General features: G+C 42.3%; 1 protein-coding gene across 1 annotated transcript in view; it reads right to left on the reverse strand.

Annotated features, from left to right (window-relative positions):
* Window positions 1-19498, reverse strand: part of EPHB1 (EPH receptor B1) — a 400881-nt gene that overhangs the window by 41023 nt on the left and 340360 nt on the right. Inside the window, exons 11-12 of the mRNA XM_016140353.2 lie at window positions 11913-12160; window positions 3785-4000 (exon numbers count right to left, since the gene is read on the reverse strand). Coding sequence (XP_015995839.1) covers window positions 3785-4000; window positions 11913-12160 — 464 coding nt within the window. The remainder of the gene's footprint in view (window positions 1-3784; window positions 4001-11912; window positions 12161-19498) is intronic.

Genomic DNA, 19498 nt, shown 5'->3' on the forward strand with positions numbered 1-19498 from the left:
CTTAATATCTTTAAAGTACATATGACTGTTTAAAAAAATTGTAAGATTGTCTTGTGGGACTTTTAATGTAAATACGCGATGATTATAATGTAAAGGGCAGCAGCGGTGGTGGCGGTAAATGAACCTGTATGTTTTGATTAAGTTGTGGTTTCTACATTTTTACCTAACGTGGTACAATATTAACCCTATGAAAAATATTTACATATATATATGTAAATTCTAGAGTAACCATGAAAAAATGTAAAGGAGTAGAGGTGAAAAACCAATAGATAAATGAAAGTTAATAACCTGCCCACCTCTGCCTGAAGATTTTGTAGGGGAAGATGCAATACTGCCTGGCCTCTGCTTGTATCACTCCAAGGACAGCAGAGCCAGTTGGTGAAGATGGCAGCTGACTTGAACTCTAAAGACAATATTTTGCTGGGCCTTTGGGAAAAAGGGGGGAAAATAAAGAGGAACAGGCTTTCTGGGACATCATAAATGACCAATATTGGGCAAGGGGCTAGCATACTGGGGTCAGAGAGGGAACCATGGTGCTCCGAGCACTGGACTCTGAGTCTGGAGACCTAGACTGAAGGGCCAAAGCTGTACTGACAAACTATGTGACCTGGAGTAACTTGTTTACCTGAGAAAATTTTAATGTAAGGAATATCCAAATGGCATTTTTGTCTCACATCATTATATAGGTGAATCCGGGTCATTAAAATGTTAGTCCTTCCAAAAGTAGAATAGAATTCCATTAAAAATCCAAAGGTGAGTGTATATGTATGTGTGCATATTTTGGAACTAGACAAAGTGGTTTTAAAATTCACTTGAAAGAAAAAATATTTGAGAGGTGCCAAGACAGTTTCTTTTTTCAAAAAAAAAAAAAAAAAGAATGAAGTATAACTTACTTTACTCAAACAGTAAAACTCACTAAAATTAATATAATTAGAATAATACAAATAGTAAGACTTTCACTAAAGTTAATAATCAGAACAATACAATTTGGCACACAAATTAATAAATAGATCAATGAAGTAAAATTGAGAATCAAAACATAGTTCATATAAGAAACATAATATATGACAAAAAGATAACATGATTCAATAAGAAATGGATAATGTATTTAATAAGTAGTACTGGCATAATGATCTATTCACCTGGACGAAAACAGAGCAAGAATATATAGATTAGTACATATTCAAAAACAAATTTGAGAATTGTGTTTTTGTCTATGGACAAGAGGATGGGTAAATAAACAATGAATAATACAATAAATAGGAACGAACTACTGATACATTCAACAATACGAATGAATCTCACAAAGCAGCCAGATATAAAGAACATATACTCTGTGATTCTACTTAAGTGAAGTTCTAAAAGAGGCAAAAGAAACCTGAGGTTGAAGAAAAAGTCAGAACAGTGTTTGCCTCTGGGTATGAAGTGGGGGGTGGAAATTTACTGGGGAGGGACATGAGCGAACTTCCCAGTGTGAATGCAATGTTCTGTATCTTGAAAGGAATTTAGGTTACTTAGTTGTATGTATTTGTTAAAACTCTGTAAACATACATGTAAGACTTGTGCATTTCCTTATGTGAGAATTTCATCTTAAACAAATACTTAACTATAAACAAATACTTAACTCTAGCTAAAGACATGTATGTGGAAGTGGTTAAGGGTGATATGTATTGATGTCTGCAACTTATCCGGAAATGCATCGACAAAACTGGATGGAGTGATAAATGGACAGAGGGATGGATCAGATGGATAGTCATACGATGAAGCAGACATAGCAAGAAATTAATTCTAGAATTTAGGTGGTGGGTATATGGCTGTCCTCTGTTAAATTCTACCAAGTTCTTTGTATGCTTGAAATTTTCAAAATAAAATTTTGGGAAAAATAAATAAATTTTAGGTATATTAAATATTTAAATATAGAACAATAATCTAAATAAAATAAAAGAAAATTTTAAAAAGCATTTTAAAACCTTGGAGTGAAGAGAGCTTTTAAAACAAACCAGAAAATCCAGGAAGACATAGAGGGAAAAGATAGTTATTTTTTACTACCTGAATATTAACCACTTTTGGAAGCCAAAAGATATCATAAACGGTATCAAAAGAACAATAGATGGTAGAGGAGGAACTAATTGTATCATGAGGCAGACAAAGGTTTAGCATCCCTAATATAAAAAGACTTCCTATACATTTCTAAAAAAAACAGCAAATAATTTGATAGACACATAGGTAAAGCAGAAAGACCAGTCCCAGTAACTATGTGAAAAGACATTAATATCTCTAGCAGTCAGTTGAAAATGCAAATGAAAACAAAATGAGGTATCATTTTTCATCTTTGGCTTGGCAAATTTTTCAATTGATCACCTCCAGTGCTGATGAGGGTGCTGGAAGATGGGTACCATACACTCCTGGTGGAATGTGAATGTTCACAAACTTTTAGAACAGCAATCCGGCAGTAAGAATACCCAAGAGACACATAAGATGCGAGCAATAGTCATAGTATTATTCCATTTTTATAAAATCAAAATTTTCAAATTTTGAACAAAGAAAAATGTGCCAAGACATACCTAGCTGTTGAAATGGACAGGGGTTGGTGAACTATGGCCTAAGTACCAAATCTGGCTGAGCACCTGGCTTTTTATAATTCATGAGCTAAGTAAGAATGGTGTTGATACCTTTTTAGAGGGTTATATTTTAAAAGGCTATGTAATGTTCTACATAATAGTCTCATTTTACCCATTGGCCAACAAAGCTTAAAATATTTACTATATGGCCTTTTGGTTTACTGACCCTTGCTTCAGGGGAATGTAGTTTCTTAGTTATCCTTTTCCTCTTATTTGTTCATATGTTTTCATTTTTATAATAATCAGGTATTACCTGTGCAAGTTTAAAGAAAATAGGCAGGTAGGTAGGTAATAGGTAGGTAGATAAATCAATCACTGTGGATGCTGTCGGGAATGGACATAGAAGACAACAGAAAGTCAGGGAAACTAGTCGGAAGTTACTGTAACTGTTGAGGTAAAAGAAAATGGTACTTTGAAATAGGGTGGGAGCAGAGAGATGGAAAGAAGCAGATTTAATAAGAACCTATAGGAGTTACCGAAGGATTGAAAATGGACAGTGAGGCACAGAGAAAAATCAAGACTGATCCCTAGGTTTCAGTCTTTAGTGTGGGTAAGATGGAGAGAGTGGGTAAGAAAACTTGGAGAGAAAATTAAGTGCTCTATTTTGAACCGGTGGAAGTTCTAAATGGAATTGTGTGAACTAAGCAGTTGGCCATAGGTGATTAGAGTCGCCTGGGATTTGCAGGGTTGGGGGTGGGGGTGGGTGGGGCGAGCAGGAAACACAAAATTAAGAGTATTCATGAGGTAGATGGTACTTAAAGCTATCTGGAAGCAATGGAAAGGGAGAAGAGAAGGAGAGCGAGTCTGCCTGGTGACAGAGTGCCAACCCAGCAGGAGCCTGCTCCCTACTGACAGAAGTCTCTGATGCCACTGTCTAACTGTTTGGATGCCCCCAAATGATCTGTTCCAGAACGCTCACTTCCCATTGACTTCAGAGTAGACACTGACCCTTCCTCACAGCCTGTGTCCAAACGGCCGTCTGGTTTCCAGCTGCTATTGTTTCTCTCAGATGGATGGAGCTCTCAGAACTCGGCTCCCCCAGTGGAAAAGATGATTCAGGTCCCAGTCACTCCCAATATGGCCCTGCTATAGGTTCCCCAGAGATGTGCAGCTACCTTCTACTCATGCCATCCTTTTACCTGAAAATACCAAGAAGGACTCACCAAAGAGCTAGTGTAGGTGGGGTCTGAGGTGTCATCCTGGAGGTAGCGGGAAAGGCCAAAGTCAGACACCTTGCAGACCAGGTTACTGTTGACCAGAATGTTCCTAGCAGCCAGGTCCCGGTGCACGTAGTTCATCTCGGCCAGGTACTTCATGCCGGCGGCAATGCCCCTGAGCATCCCCACCAGCTGGATGACCGTGAACTGTCCATCATTTTGCTGTAATAAGACACAAGGGGCATTGGGATCAAGATGGGCTTCAGTGGTTAAATGAAAGTTGAGGTGCCATGGCCTTGCTGCTTGTCAGCCTCTGTCAGCACTGGGCAAAGCAGCTCACTGCCTCCTCCCTCCCTCACTTCCATCCTCATCCCTCTCCTTGAATGCTCTCTTTTCCTTGCCAAATCCTGTCAACTTCATCTCCAAATTACATCTCAAACACATCCACTTCTCTCTTTCTCCACTGCCACCATTCTAACTAAGTCATTGTATCCATCACCTATAACAGCTTTTCTGCACCTGCCTCCTGCATCCTTTCTTTATACCAGCAGTGCCCAACATTTTTGGCACCAGGGACTGGTGCTCCTATGAGAATCTAATGCCTCATGATCTGAGGTGGAGCTAAGGCGGCGATGCTAGCACTGGGGAGCAGCTGCAAATACAAATGAAGCTTTGCTCACTTGCCCAGCACTCACCTCCTGCTATGTTGCCCAGTTCCTACCAGGCCACAGACCAGTACCAGTCTGTAGCCAGGGGTTGGGGTTGGGGAACCCTGCTTTATACAACAGCTAAAGCACTCTTTGCAAGACATAAATTAGGCATGTCACCCCCTGGCTTAAAGCTCTCTAATAACCTTCCATTGCATTAAGAAAAAGCTCCAAACTCCTTAGCATGGCTCACGAGACCCCAGGGGATCAGCTAGTGCCTTGCCTTATACCAATGTATCCCTCACGTCTGTGCTAAAGCCACAGAGACCGGCAACTTTTCAGTCCTGTGCCAAGCTCTTCGTGCCTTAGGGAACTTACACATGCCATTCTCTCGCTTTTCCACCACGATCGACACCTACTTGCCCTTCAGGTCTCCACTTAATGTTGTTTCCTTTTAGTGTTGTCTCTGGAACTAGTCCCTGCCTCCAAAGATAATTAGCACTTTCTTACTACTATTTTTCAGTGTATACTCTTGACTTTCTTCTCTTAGCACATATTGCGAGTTTTAGTTGCGTGCGCCCTTGTGTTTGTGCACGTGTGTGTGTGCACGCGTGTGTATCTGCCTGTCTGTCTGTGTCTGCTACTTGACTCTAAGCTCTTCAACGGTTAGAATCCTCCCTCCATGGTCACCACTGTACTCCCAGTGTCACGAATGTTAATATAGGTAGAAAAAGCTCAATAAACATATGCTGAATGAATGACTGGTACATCTCCCTAAATGTTAAGGCATCTTCCTGGGGTACTAGCAGGGCTATTAGTCTTGACATGGTGATAATCATATCAACCTCATGGGGATCCATGGTGCAGGAGAAAGGCACACATGGTGTCTGGCACGTGGACCTTCCTCACGAATGGGAGCTACTGCTGCCTTTCCTCATGCTGACCTGCAGTGCTGCCCTCTCTCCGATCATGAGTAGGCTGTTTCTTGGGTGGATGCCCTCCTCAATGGTTACACAACAGACTCTTCAGTGAATGAATCTGTGCCCTCCTAGCACCTCCCCAAAGCCTCTGGGTCCTGGGTCTGCACACACTGGTTAAATCAGTGGACCCTGGGCCATGCTGCTAAGAACACATTTTCCCATCTAGTCCAGCTCCAGCGGCTCCCCAAAGGGCTCTGAGTTGTCTTCTGTACGTAGAACATGGCCCAGGCATTGAAATGCTCAGACTGGGGGAGAGGTAGGAGGAGGCGGACCTCCAGGGTCCAGTCTAGTTACTTGAACACAGGTCTTAGGCAAGATAGTCACTCCCTTTGCCCCTACTGTCCTCATGTGAAATGCAGAAAGCATAAACAGTATAAGGAGCTCCCATTTATTGAGTACCTACTGTGTGTGATACAATATACAAAGGTACTCACATGAATTATCTCAGTTAAATATGTATGGAGCACATCATTTATGCATGTGCTTCTGCAAAAGCATTTTCTATGCAAATACAACTATGGAAAAATAAAAGAACTGTTATAAAACTACACTGTTTACTAGAGAAAACCCCAACAGTCAAAAAGTCTAATGATAGAGTAAATTATTGAAGACTCTATTCCTCATGTGAGATTGCAAGCATGGGTCTATGTTCCAGGGTTTTGCCCCCTGATGAGTTGGAGGAGAGAAGCAAACTAAGATTCTTTCCACTCCTTTCTGAGACCCCTACCAGAGAAGGAGCCCCAAGCACACTGGAATTGACACACTTCCAAATGCTAGGCTTTTTCTAACTTAAACCATAACCACCTTTCACTGTCCCAGAACACTTTCTCCACAATATTTTCTTCTAACCAACCCCAAAAGAAAGTACAGAGCTTCTTTTGGGAAACTCTGATTGGCTCTCAGCACATGGTACTGGCCTGTGAAAGCTGGATGTACCATTGAGTTATGTAAATTCTCCTTCTTACTAATGAACTTCAGTCAGCACATCCTCAAGAATTAGCCAGGCTTTTGTTAGCACCATTCCTTTTCTCTAAGTAGGTCTCTGGGATCTGCCTCCCCAGAAAGCTGTCATGCAACTTTTATGTATTAGAAACTGTATCTCAGCCTAATGTCACAAGGGTCATATTTTAGCAGTTCGGTTTGTTACTTCCTCTTCATGAGTGTAGACAACAATGCTGTTGAAAATGAATGTCTCCCGAAAGAAGCCAGCTTGTACATAGATATCAGGAGGGGCCCTGGTGGTAGCTGTAAATGACATTGAGAAGAGCAATGTTGAATGCATGTATAGCAATGTATCTATATTTCTACTTTAAGTCATTTAAGTCTTCATAGACTTGCTTTATTATTTGATTTGTTTTAAAATTTAGATCAGTCATCCTTAGAGTTTCTAGGGTCAACAAGGGTCAAAAAGTGATTAAAAGCCCAGGCTTTGGAGCCAGACAGACCTGGGTTGGACCGAGGCTCTGCTGCTCACTAGCTGCATACTCATGGCCAAGATATTTACTCTCCAGGGTAGCGATTTCCACATCTCTAAAGAACATAGTGTCCATTCTTCATAGGATCATGGTGTAGTTAAATGAGATGATACATATGAAAGGGCTTAGCTCTGTGACTAGGAACACTAAGATAGAACAATGATTGCTGGTATTATCTGCAAGGCCACAATGTCTCACAAATCAACTCTCCTATGTACCTCTGCTGCCTGGTGAGGGAAACTGAGGAAGCCTGAGGCCAGAACTGCAGAGTCCTCATGGCTGCCTGGGTGTGTGTGGGAGATGCCCTCAGACCACTGACCTTGAAAAACTTAGTTCACAAGGCATTCCGAGGTCCAGAGGTCAGTATCTATAATAGTCTCTCCCCACAACAGTCGTAGTATAGATTGGAAACTAATGATGTAGGCCTGAAGTTTGGATCAATTAACCAACAGACATTGATTTCTTCCATTGCTTGACTTTTGAATGGCAAGTCATACCTCACAGATATGTTTTGATCCTTAAAATTGGTTCTGTGAAATGCAAGCAATAGTATATTGGTTTTTTTGGAGAAGATATAGGAAGTCCAGAGAGTTTAAGCGATCAGCCTTAAATCACTCTGTGTGGTTTTGGCTTATAACAAGAATCTAAGTCCAGAACAGCAAATTACATCCCTACTGACATTCCATCTCTGATCAATTGGCAATGGCTGTCTCAAATGCTGTGTAGAGAAGGTTGTATGCAAGTTTCACAGGAAAAGGAGCCATGCTTGGTTAATGATGTTTGCCATGTCCATAGAAATAAAAAATAGAAACATTTGTAGCACATGTGTGCTATTCTTATCTGACTCTTTTAACTCCTATCCAGTACCTTTTTCATTGGAATATATTGCCTTTTCTATAGTCAATATATTTTCTTTAGGATCTGCACAGAATCACATATAAGATAGAGTCATGCCTGTTGAATTCATAATCTTGGTGAAACTTGAAGATATAAACAAATTAAGATTTTCTGACACATTCAATTGTTTTATGTTCAGTTCATGGTGTAACTCCCCAGGAAGAATTTCCAGATATAAGAATATCAGCATATAAAACAAACAACACAAAAAAAAAAACAAACATTTTTTAGTAACTCTGAAAAAAGATCTGTCATGCTGAGCACATAGTAAAAACATAGCACATAGAAGAAATAGTCTTGGTGAAATGATTTAAACTTTCTTCCTTTCATGAAGTGCTTTCTGCTGAAATTGCTTTTCTGCAAATTCACTGAAGCCACTTGCTGGTCCTTTTATTAGACAGGAAGGATTTAGGTATTTCAACTTTCATTGACAAATCCACCTCAGGAAATGAAACCCTTATTTGATTTGTTTGAAGAGAATGAATCATAGATTTTTTTTTAACTGAAAGAGACCTTTCAAGATCACCCAGCTCAATGCTTTTAGTTTATAGATTGGGAAATTGAGTTAACAGATTTGTTCAAGGCCACAAGGTGACTCATAGCAGAGCCCAAAACAGAACCTTGGTCTCAAGACTTCCAATCTGGTGTTCCCTTCCTGACATCTGGGTTTCTGTTGTCTAGCTTCAGCCCATGAATGAGTTTCCTGATGAGAAATGTCTCCATTTGACACTGTTAAGTGCCTTCCAAGAGTCCTCCAGTTATGACCATCTGTGAATGAACCAGCAGCCACCAAAAAACCAAGCTTTAGGCACAAAGGCCTTAGAGAGAATGCCAACCTTCTGGCTAAGGCATGGGACATTGATGAGGTTCAGGGGTTGTTTCTAAGGTTATGGGAGACACACCAGACTAAATCTCCTGAATTTGAGTGCCAAGAAAAAAGTGTTCAATTATAGATTTGCATACTATGTAATCCATGGCATAGGCATTAAAAAAAAAAAAAAAGAATAATAATGAATCCATTGAATGTGTGATTAAAGAATCCTTCCAGAATGTGAGGGACCCTAAGTCTTGCAATAGGAGAGGGGCAGTGAGTGGACTGTGAGAAGCCACGTCCGATGTTCTCACTAGATCCTCGTGGCCAGAGCCTCTCAGATGCTGACGCAGAGCTGTAACCGCAGCCACTCTCCAAAGACGCCACATCCAGTGTGGAAGGACCAGTTGGAAACAGCTGCACAAATTGAAGACTAACCCTTTTCCTTTCTTCTCTGAATAATGATCCTAAAATTATTTTACTTCCCAGAAGATGGACCCTACAGAACTAAATTGATGACCTACTTTTTGATTTTATCAAGCAGCAGATACATCAATTAATGTTGCTATGCTCCAGGGTTTGGTAGTAAGGTTGAAATTAGATTTATAGATTACCTGCCTCCATGCCGTGCGAGGAGTCAGAAACGCTTCATTTCCCCTCTCCTCCTGGCACCGCCTGCTCCGGCCGCTCATTTCTTGTCATCCTTTCTCCTTGGTTTTCCTGTGCTTCACTCTTGCCCCTAGCTTTTCTCTCTCTGCCTGGGCCTCATCATCATGAAAAATACTGGTGTCCAACATCCCCCTATGCCCTGGGTCCCAAATGGAAAAAGCCCAGTGCAGAGCAACAATGTGGGGCTCTGATTTCCCCCAGGCTTCTGAGAATGAATCTCCCTGCTTCCCTGCATGGTCCAGGGAGAGAGTCTGATCACAATGTCTGGATCATGTTGTGACTCTGTGAAGTACAGTCAGGTGACATGTAGGAAATAAATGATTCCTGAAAGGGTCTGGAGGCTGGTTCCAGAAAATGCTTTTTCTTATCACATTGCCTTCTAGTCACTTTTATTTGACTGTCTTCACAAGAGCTCTGATCACGAATGAATGCCCCCTGGGAAAGCATGATCCATACCCTGCTCTGATGTGAGAGGTCTGGCTACAAGGACAAGAGATCAGGCTCACTCAGGAAGACAACATTTTTCCCGCCACTCTGGAATATTTTTGTCCCAGAGATGGTTCTTTGCATTTTTCCCTGAAGCAGCATTTACTCAGCACTCACTGTGCTAGGTATTGCTGTGTCAAAATACAAAGCATAATCCCTACTTTTAAGGACTCTGTGCCAGGAAAAGCACATGGAGCCCCATAATCCACATCTATTGTCCCCCTGACTCCACCAAAACTTTAAAAAGGCGCTACTGCCTAATGACCCAGAGGAGATAAAAAGTGTGTGTGCCTACACTGGAAAGTCCATTGCAATGCTGTGGAAATAGAGCTTCTGGACGAGTCCCCCAGCTACCCTTCCACACTGCAGTCCTTAAGCTCAATGCCACCATGCAGCTGCTGACAGGTTAGCAAGAAGGCCATGTTGACTTTGGCCTTTGAATACACTGTTCCATTCTTTCATCAGCCTACCTGTCCACTTCCCTACCTGTCTGGCAAATTCCTCATTCTCCACATCAGATAAATTCTCCCTCCTTTTTGAAGCCTTCTCAGGCTTTTCCAGGAAGATTTCAGTTCTCTCCTTAGGATATCTCTGTACTCCATGCATGAAACAGAAAGTAAAATATAGGCAGATGCTTACTGGAAGTTTTGGACACTAAGGCGCTCAGGGCAGGAACCTCTGTAGCATGTTGCATTCTCTAAAATGGACATAAAAGGACCTCCCTTCCCTTACGTGTAGGAAGATATCAGGTTGCTCTCCTTCATCAAAATATGGGGCCTGTTTCCTCCCCTTGAATCTAGTGGGCCCATTACTAGGATTGAAGTGATGCTGTGTGACTTTTGAGGCCAGGTTACAAAACAGAGACAGCTTCTGCTTTATCACCTGGGGATGCTTACTTATGTTTGGGACCAGTTTGCTGTGAGGAAGCCCAAGCAGGCCACATGGAGAGTTGCCAGCTGACACTGAGCATCAACCAACCACAAGACACATGAGTGACGAGGCTTTGGATAATTCCAGGCCCCAGCCCTTGAGCTGTCCCAGCAGACACCACATGAAACAGAAATATCCCTGCCGGGCCGTGCCCAAAGTGCAGATTCATGAGCAAAATAAATCATTGTTGTGCTAAGCCACTAAAGTCTTGGAGTGATTTGTTGTACAGCATTAGAGCAATGTCTCTTTCATCTCTATAGGCACGGCACCCAGCACAGGGCATAACCAGAGCAGTCATCCCAGGAAAGGTTCAACGACTGACTATACAAATCCTTTGATCTGCAGCTACAGCTACTGTTTGATAGCTTGGGTGACATACATAGTCTGCTACTTGGTATGACCCTGAATTCTTTGCTCAGAAGACCTGCCCTAGTCTTTGCCCCTGTACCCTTTGCTCTCAGGCTCCCCTGCAATCACCAGCTGAGCCTTTTGTCAAAGGTAGGCCTTGCTTCCTGGCCTTTGGTCAGTCAGCTTCCACTCCCCAGATATCAGCATTATGGCCATTCTCACTCACCCCTTCTCTGAATAGTTCTTTGATACCCCATAGAAAAGAAAATAGTTCCAGTGTGGCTCCATTTGGGCACACTAACAATGATCTTTTATAGAGCCCGCAGCCATAGGCCTTCAAGTACCCTCACCTGTGCTTCAGGTTGGGTAGAAATCAACCTTCACCAACCCCAGAAAAGACTTGTCGATGCTGGTGACTTAGTCGTCCTCTTTCCTGCCCAGAGCACCTCCTCAGAGGGCAGGTGGCCCAGGCATCAGAATAGGGCAATTTGTTTTTATCTCAAATGCTGAGAGCTTGCTGGGAGGGGAGGGTGGTTGTGTTGGGAAAAGGTAGAGATGGCCACTGGTGTCTGCATGAATCAAACAGGGCTATATGGCAGCTGAAAGTCTCTTCCATCTCCATGATTCATACAGATGCCAATGGCCATTCTTCGTTCCCCTCTTAATCATCTAGCAAACATTTACCATGCCGTCATCCTACTGAAGGGTCCACAAGCTCTTTGTTCTTTTCTTTTAGCAACAAATCTGTTAACCCTGAGAATACCTCCAACATGCACCCGTTTCATTGGGTAATTCCTGAATGGCAGGTCATCCTCATACACTTATGTCCAGCCGCCATTCTCCAGCGTCCCACCAGTGCTAACATCATCCATTCCCCTGGGCTGCTCTTACCCTGAGGAAAGAATCCAAGGCGCCATTCTCCATGAACTCTGTTATGATCATGACCGGCCGACTCTTGGTAACCACGCCCTCCAGGCGAATGATGTTGGGGTGGTCGAATTGGCCCATGATGCTCGCCTCGCTCAGAAAGTCCCGACGCTGCTTCTCTGAGTAGCCAGCCTTCAGTGTCTTAATGGCCACATAGATTTCCCTCTTGCCTGGAAGTTTCAAACGCCCCTTGTACACCTCTCCAAACTCTCCTGTAACAAGAATGCAATTATTACTTGCTCCCTTCTCGGTCTGTGGAACCACAAGGGGAGGTAGCTTATCAAGAACAACGGTGCTCAAAGCGAAATTGTGATTAAAGTGGCAGAAATGGAAATGGTGTTTTCTTATTGTAACTATGATGTCCTGGCCTTAACCAGTTCATAGAAAACAAAGAAGGAATACTGAAATATGTTCCTTATCTTGGAATTTCAGAATATATACGAATTTGTTTTACCCCACATTTGGTTTTTCACTTGTGTCCCAGCAGAGTGATTGAAATCAAAGGGTCAGTTTCCCTTTGGCAGAGTCATAATTCATTTTTAGCAGAGCCTGGTGTAAGAATGTCCAGGGGCTAGGCGATATGTTCAGGATTTTAGTCCTCTGAATGAGATGAATAGCATTTATGTTTCTACATTGCCCTGCAAATGTTTGTGTCTATTGGGTCCCCAGAAAGCAGACACTGAGAAGTTAAGAAAGGAAGTTAGCAGAAACTGTAGGATAAAAAAGGGAAGGAGCAGGACTGGCCAGAGTCCCAGATCATCATGCAGACCTGACATTATGAAAAGAAAGGAGGAAATAGGAATGGACAAGGAGAGCCCCAGGTAGTACCGACGAGGCTGATGCAGACCTGCCAGTCTCATTCAATCCACTGGGGAGCTCGAGAGTAAAGGGCACCTGTTCCAGAAAGTTCCAGGCCCTAGCATTCCACCATGCTCAGTCACTGGCTGGCGCTGTTGGGAAGAGCTGAGGCAGATCCTGAAGGTGCTGCAGCTGGAGGCTGGCAGCTGCCTGCACTCTGGCAACTGAACAGCACATGGTTTTTCCACGAGCTCAAGGCCTCCATGGGTGCCACAGCATTTAAACATTTTTGGAGTAAAATCACCAGGAGTTAAAACAATCTGGTGACACTATTTTACAGCTGCTTTAAAAACTCAGTTGAATCTGTTAAGTGTACTTTCAAAAGTTATTTTGTGATTTAACTTGGCTTTCTAACTTCCAATTCTTCCATGTGAAGCAGCTTAGTATCTACTTGTAAGAGCATCACTGAAATCTGTGTCAAAGGCCTGACAGGGGAAATATGGCTCTCTGCTGGGAAAACTGTCTTTTTTCACGTTTAGCTTCTGGAAGAAAACGATGGAGCACACTGTGAGCAATCAGACAAATTACTGGCCACATTAGAAAAGCCAGTTAACATCTCTGTTGTGATTCAGCTGGGAGTTCCTTTTGTTTTCTGCTACAAAAATAGATGGGACGAAAGCTGCATGGAAGAGTTTTCATGCAAAACTGCTCCAGAGTCAATGAAACATGTTAGAATCTAGAGCTAGAGTAGAGAGGTTGACTGAAGCACCATTAGGAAGATTTCAACATGGACCTTACAGTACTAAGACATATATCGTGAGTAACATTGGTCTTGACATTTAATCACATGCTGCTTTGGTGAACTGCTTGAGGTCAGGCCAAGTCTCGCTCATGTTTGTAGCTCGCACACCCTACTGCAGGGCCTGGTACATGACATGCATGCCAGTAGAAGATGGGGATATCGTATTTATTATTATTGGTTTGGCTTTTGCTTTGCTCATTCTTGGGTTCTAAATTACTGGAGGCTTACCGAAAAGAAGTACCAGTATTTAGGTTTTCATAAAAGACTGTTTGCTGCAGTATTTTCTACAGCCAAACACTGTGTGACCGTAACCCAGGAAATGGTTGGAAATGGCACAGCCATGCTGTAGAATGCCACAAGCTACTGAAAACTAATAGATGAGTGAGGTGTACTGACTCAAAAGGTGTCCATATCATATTGTTGAGTCAAGATGAAGAGAAAAGCAAGCTATAGAATGTGATATATAGTATGTGCCCATAAGGGGTGTGTTTGTATGTAAAAAAAATTATTAAAAAGTTCTTATCAAATATATTTTTAACTTAAAATTATTTTAAAAAATGGTTACACTAGAGGGCTGGGAATAGGAGTGGGGAGGTACAGATTAATAAACTTAATTTAGTTACTTTTATGTTGTTTAAATTTTTACAGTGAGCATTATTTTTGTAGTTCAAATGAGTACATTTAAAGAAAAGTACTGAACAAGTGACCTGTCATATATGTGTATATGTATAGGTAAATGGGTAAGTGTACTACACGTATATGTGTATATACATATATATTTGCACAGACACATGTGTGTATATGTGTCCATATAGTATGCATACGTATGTTTATATGTATGGATATGTGTGCATACATATATATTATATATAATATACGTTATATATATAGTCCATCCCTCTGACACCTTGACCTAGTAGGTATTAGGTGACTATGAGCTAAATGGATATAAATTGCTTATTTGATATGTATACTAAGTTGAAGAATATTGATATTTCTTCCTTGTCATAATAATGAGTTCTGTTTTCTTTTAGTGAAAAGACACAGTTGAAGGTTGAGGGGAAAGTTATTCCTTCTTGGAGGAGACAGTATGCTGACGTTATTTGACCACCTACTATGTCAGGCATTGTGCTGGGCTCTTTGCATGTCTTACAGCATTAATCCTCACACCTTCATGCCCATTTTACTAATAAGGAAACTGAGGCACAAAGAAAACATACCCCAAACCCCAGATCTGTGAGTAAGTGGGGGTCATTGTCCATGCCTATCCCTCTTCTGGCCATAACACCCCATGGTAGGTGTCCTTAGGTAGCAGTGCCACAGGGAACAGAGCTGTGTGGATATAAAGTCATTACCCAGGGATCACCGTGCTCTGACTGTGCAGGTCCTAGGAGTTCATATGTAGTTACTATCACAGCAACTCAGTATCTAGAGAACAGCAAATGGAGTAGAACCATCTCATAGATACAGGTCCCTGCTTGGCTAGTTGGGTGGGATCAGAATATTTAAGAATCAATTTGTTGATTTCTATACGTCAGTGTGCAGTTCGGCAAAGTGCTCCAGGTGAATCTGATGTTCTCTGCAACACACACATAAACACCCCAGATGGGGACTCCTGCTCCACACCAATGGTTCCCAAAGTTGGCTGCCCACGGCAATCATCTGGGGAGCTTTATGAAGTAGAGAGGCCTGGGTACCCCCTTCCAGTGAGTGATTCCAATTAGTTGGTCTGGGTGCAGCCTGGGTATGGACACATTTTAAAGCTGCTCACAGGATCAGCTACATAATTTGTGGGGCTTGGTTCAAAATGAAAACACGGGACTCCTTGTTAAAAAATTATCAAGAACTTCAAGACCGACAGCTGAGTGTGGGCCCTTCTGAACGTAGGGCCCACTGTAACTGTGCTGGTCACAGACTCATGAAGCCAGGCCTGGCTGCCCAGGTGGTTTTTTAGTGTAGCCAACGTTGAGAACCATGGATCTAAACTACCCAGGAATCTTTCAAATGGATTAGTGAACTGCCAAAGGCCCTAGAATACCTGAAATTTATTTCTACACCTTTGGATTCTTTTGATGCAGTGCTTGCCTACGGGCTGCTTCTCACTGCAAGGCGCAGATGCAGAGAGTGGGCTTTATAGATGGAAGTGAAGAGCAGGAAGAAAAGAAGCAAGAAAGCAACAAGGGTCTGGCGGTGGGAAGTTCTTTCTACATAGAACAGTGTGGAACACATGACTTTCCTAACTGACAAATTTATTTTATTGTTTAATATTTGTGGCTGACCGGTCTTCAAGTGTAGTTCTTCTAACACTTAGTTTTAAATCACACTCTCTGTGGCCTCATTATATAGTTTTTAAAAATTATAAAATAGAAACGCACTCTCCTGAGAGAATATTTTAGGGCAGTGAAACTACTCCGTGCGATACTATAATGGTAGATACATGTCACTGAACGTTGGTCCAAACCTATAGAATGTACAATACTAAGAATGGACCTTAATAAACTATGGGCTTTGAGTGATAGCGATGTGTCAATGTATGTTCATCAATTGTAACACATGTACCGCTCTGGTCGGGGATGCTGTAGTGTGAAAGGCTACGCATGGCGGCGGGGGGCCCAGGGAGGTATATGGGGAAGCTGTACCTGCCTTTTGATTTTGCTGTGAACTTACAACTGCTCTAAAAAAAAGTAAAAGTCCTCGGGTAGCAACACATGGACTTTACAGTCAGTCACGGTGGTGGTGGCCTTGGTACTGCTCTCAGAAACCTGCTCTGCAATCGCTCGAAAACGGTGGCTTAAAGAACAGTGATTCTGTAAAAATGGCTCCTTTCCTGTCTGGCACAGAATTGACTTCATGTTCTCCAAGCCCAGAGGTTTTCAAAGCACCAACTGCAAATGAAGTCACTTAATCCATAGTCCATAGTCCTCACTTGGCCCCCAAGTGCAGCTGGGGAAACCCTGGACAGGAGCAGAACAAGTTCAAGTCTATGCCAAGTGCACTTCCCAGCTTTGAGCATGTCACTTCTCCAGCCTCAGCTTTCTCAGCTCTATACAATAAAAATAATAATAAATGATGACTGGTGGTCCTTCCTAACAGGGTGTGGAATCTGTGAGAAAGTTCTTTGTAAACTATAAACTGTTGGAGACACAGCTGGGTCAGGAGTGAGGGTGGTCCCAGGAAGAGAAAAGGGAAGAAAAGTAGGTTTCTGTAGCCTAGTGACACTTGAAGGAAGTCGGTCTAAGACACAGCAGGGATATTTGCCAGGGATAGTGGGGAAGTTCCACTGCCGTAGCTGGGTAGGGAGAGTGTCCCTAGGTAAGCCAAGGATGCTGAAGGGAGTGACAGTTAATGGGAATATTGTTGCTATTGGTAACAAACGGAAAATCAAGACCTTGTGTTGCTTATGACCTAAGACGCTACTGTCACCTATGATCGCTGATGTCAGGTTCATACATTATGTTCAGAGAACTATTTTTTGCTATATTGACACCTTTCTCATAATTAGGGCCAGAACTTGAGGTCTGTGGTGCTTTCATTTGCCACGATCTGAACTCTAAAGAGCTTCCTTTTATGTGAGCTCTAAATCATGGCCACGCACTTCTCATTTTTTTAAATAAAAATTCATAATACCTAAAAAATATTTTCAACACGTCAGACATTGACATTATATTTAAAACAGACACTTATGCGAATGACTGGGTAGTGGTTGTGCTTGGTTCTTCCTAAGCATATCCTTTACTGACAGTAATTGCAGCCAGTCTAAATCTGGTCTGGTGGGACTTTGATTGGCACATGTCTTTGCAGCCGACCTTGGAGCCTCTCCTACAGCAAAATCTCCCCAAGGCTAGAACCTAGTTCTAGCTTCAGGCCAGTTTGGCGAACAGTGGCTATCAGCAGGGGTTCTTAAAGTGTGGTTTCTGCCCAACAACATCAGCATCACCTGGGACCTTATTAGAAAATGCAGATTCTCGAGCACCACCTAGACCTCCTGGATCAGAAGCTCAGTAGGTGAGGCCACATGACTTGGGTTTTAACATGCCTCCAGGTGATTCTGATGCTTGGCTCAAGTTTGAGAACGATAGCCCTCAAGACCTTCAGCTGAGGGTCATTTAGCCAGTTCCTATGATTGTCCTCCCAGACAGCAGCTGAAATTCTTCCCTACAAGTTTTAGCTCTTTGCCAGTTCCTCTTTCCTACTTTCCTTGATAAAATGAGGAAGAGAGAAAATGTGGTTCAGCAGCATTAAATGCCTCAACTATGAAATATAAAATCAGAAGGAAAGAATTTTCAATTTTTGAAAATATCCAACCTGCCAGCAGGTACTTCAAGCAGTGGCTGTTCACTGTGTGCAGCACGAATCTACACAGAATTGCACTCTTTTTTTTTTTTTTTTTTTTTAGCAGCATTTTGAAGTCACAAACTGCCTTAGGGGAAGAAAAAAAAAAAGGAAAGCAGAACTTCTAGTTACTAATTCAAGCTTCCACCAGAAAAGGGAGTTTTAAAGACTAAATTTAAAGTAGGTTTTAAAGTATGATTTCTAGCAAGTTTTGTCACATAAGCCTGTGCAAGATAAGCAGATTATGGCAAAACCAGTGAAAGTAAAACCCTGGCAGGCATTCCACTACCCTCTGACCCTGCACCCAGGGCAGACATTACTACTTGATCACAACTCTATTCCTCTTTCTCAGCAGAGTCCCCCAGTTCCCCAAAGGCTGTTGGGGTTGGCGGATGAGAAGGAATAGCCATACAGTCCATGGGAGCTTACACCTAGATAGTTAAGAGTAAACCTGTTTTATCTTGTAGCTTTTTATAGTCTTGAGATTACTGCATACCTACATATCACTTATTATTTTCCTAACATAAGCAAGCACATATAATTTAAAATGCTAAGTATCTTGGCCCTCATCGTTGTCCTTAAAACAAATAACTGATCATATTAGAAGAGGAGGACCAGATGATGGAACCAGAGTATTTTAGGAAGAATGCGATGTCTCCAAGTAATGTGGGACAGTCTTTGCAGCATACCACATGGGATACTGAATTCTAAGATGGATCTTCATTTCTAGCAAAGAGATTTGAGCATTCTGGATAGAATGCGGGATAGAATTCACCATCAGAAGTAATGTTCCTGTACAGTTAGCTGCTCTTTTCCAGAACAAGAACTAAAGTAGCAGGTAGTGTGGAGGTTACATTTACCAGGCGCGAATTAGCCGTGGCTGGATTTCAATTCTTGCTCTACCATCAGTTCAACTGGCAGCACGACCTTCGGCAAGGTCGAATGTTGATTTCCTCAGAAGTTCTCTCACACACACACACACACACACACACACACACACACACACACTACATGCTGACTATATTAATTGTAATTACTCAAGATACCCATTTGCTTTCCTGTCCTAGAAACTTTCTGCTGTAACTGTTATACAACAGGCAGCTACCCTCATGCTGCCTACCCTCACTCTAAACGAGCCCAAGAAGTCAGACTGGCAGCTGGCCTTTCTACCAAATCACCCCCAAGAAACCCATCCTCTTCCTCAAAGAGAGAAGCAGTGGGCCTCACTGGCCCCATTCCCATTCCTCTCCCCAGCTGTCAGATTTCCTCTCCCCAACTCTCCACACCTAGCTCTCTCACCTTAAGGCCAATCTCTCACAATAAGTCATCTGTGGAAATGCTGACTCGACAACTGCTGGAGTCAGAGGAGGATGTGTTTATTCATTAAAATACAATTGGCATGTCTTCCCCTAGATGACACCTTCTGGTGATAACTCTACCTACATTTTCATGCACTTGACAGTCATGGTCAGTGCTGTTGGATATAATCACATAGGTTACATTTTGCACAACCCAGGAGTGCCATTCATGCTGTAAGGCCCCAGTCATATGTGGCAGCCCTGGTTTAACTCTGGGTGAATCTACTGATCAAACTGATCATAATTAACTACTGCATTCG

The sequence above is a fragment of the Rousettus aegyptiacus genome, unplaced genomic scaffold (genome assembly GCF_014176215.1).
Source record: "Rousettus aegyptiacus isolate mRouAeg1 unplaced genomic scaffold, mRouAeg1.p scaffold_m13_p_4, whole genome shotgun sequence".
Taxonomy (NCBI): domain Eukaryota; kingdom Metazoa; phylum Chordata; class Mammalia; order Chiroptera; family Pteropodidae; genus Rousettus; species Rousettus aegyptiacus.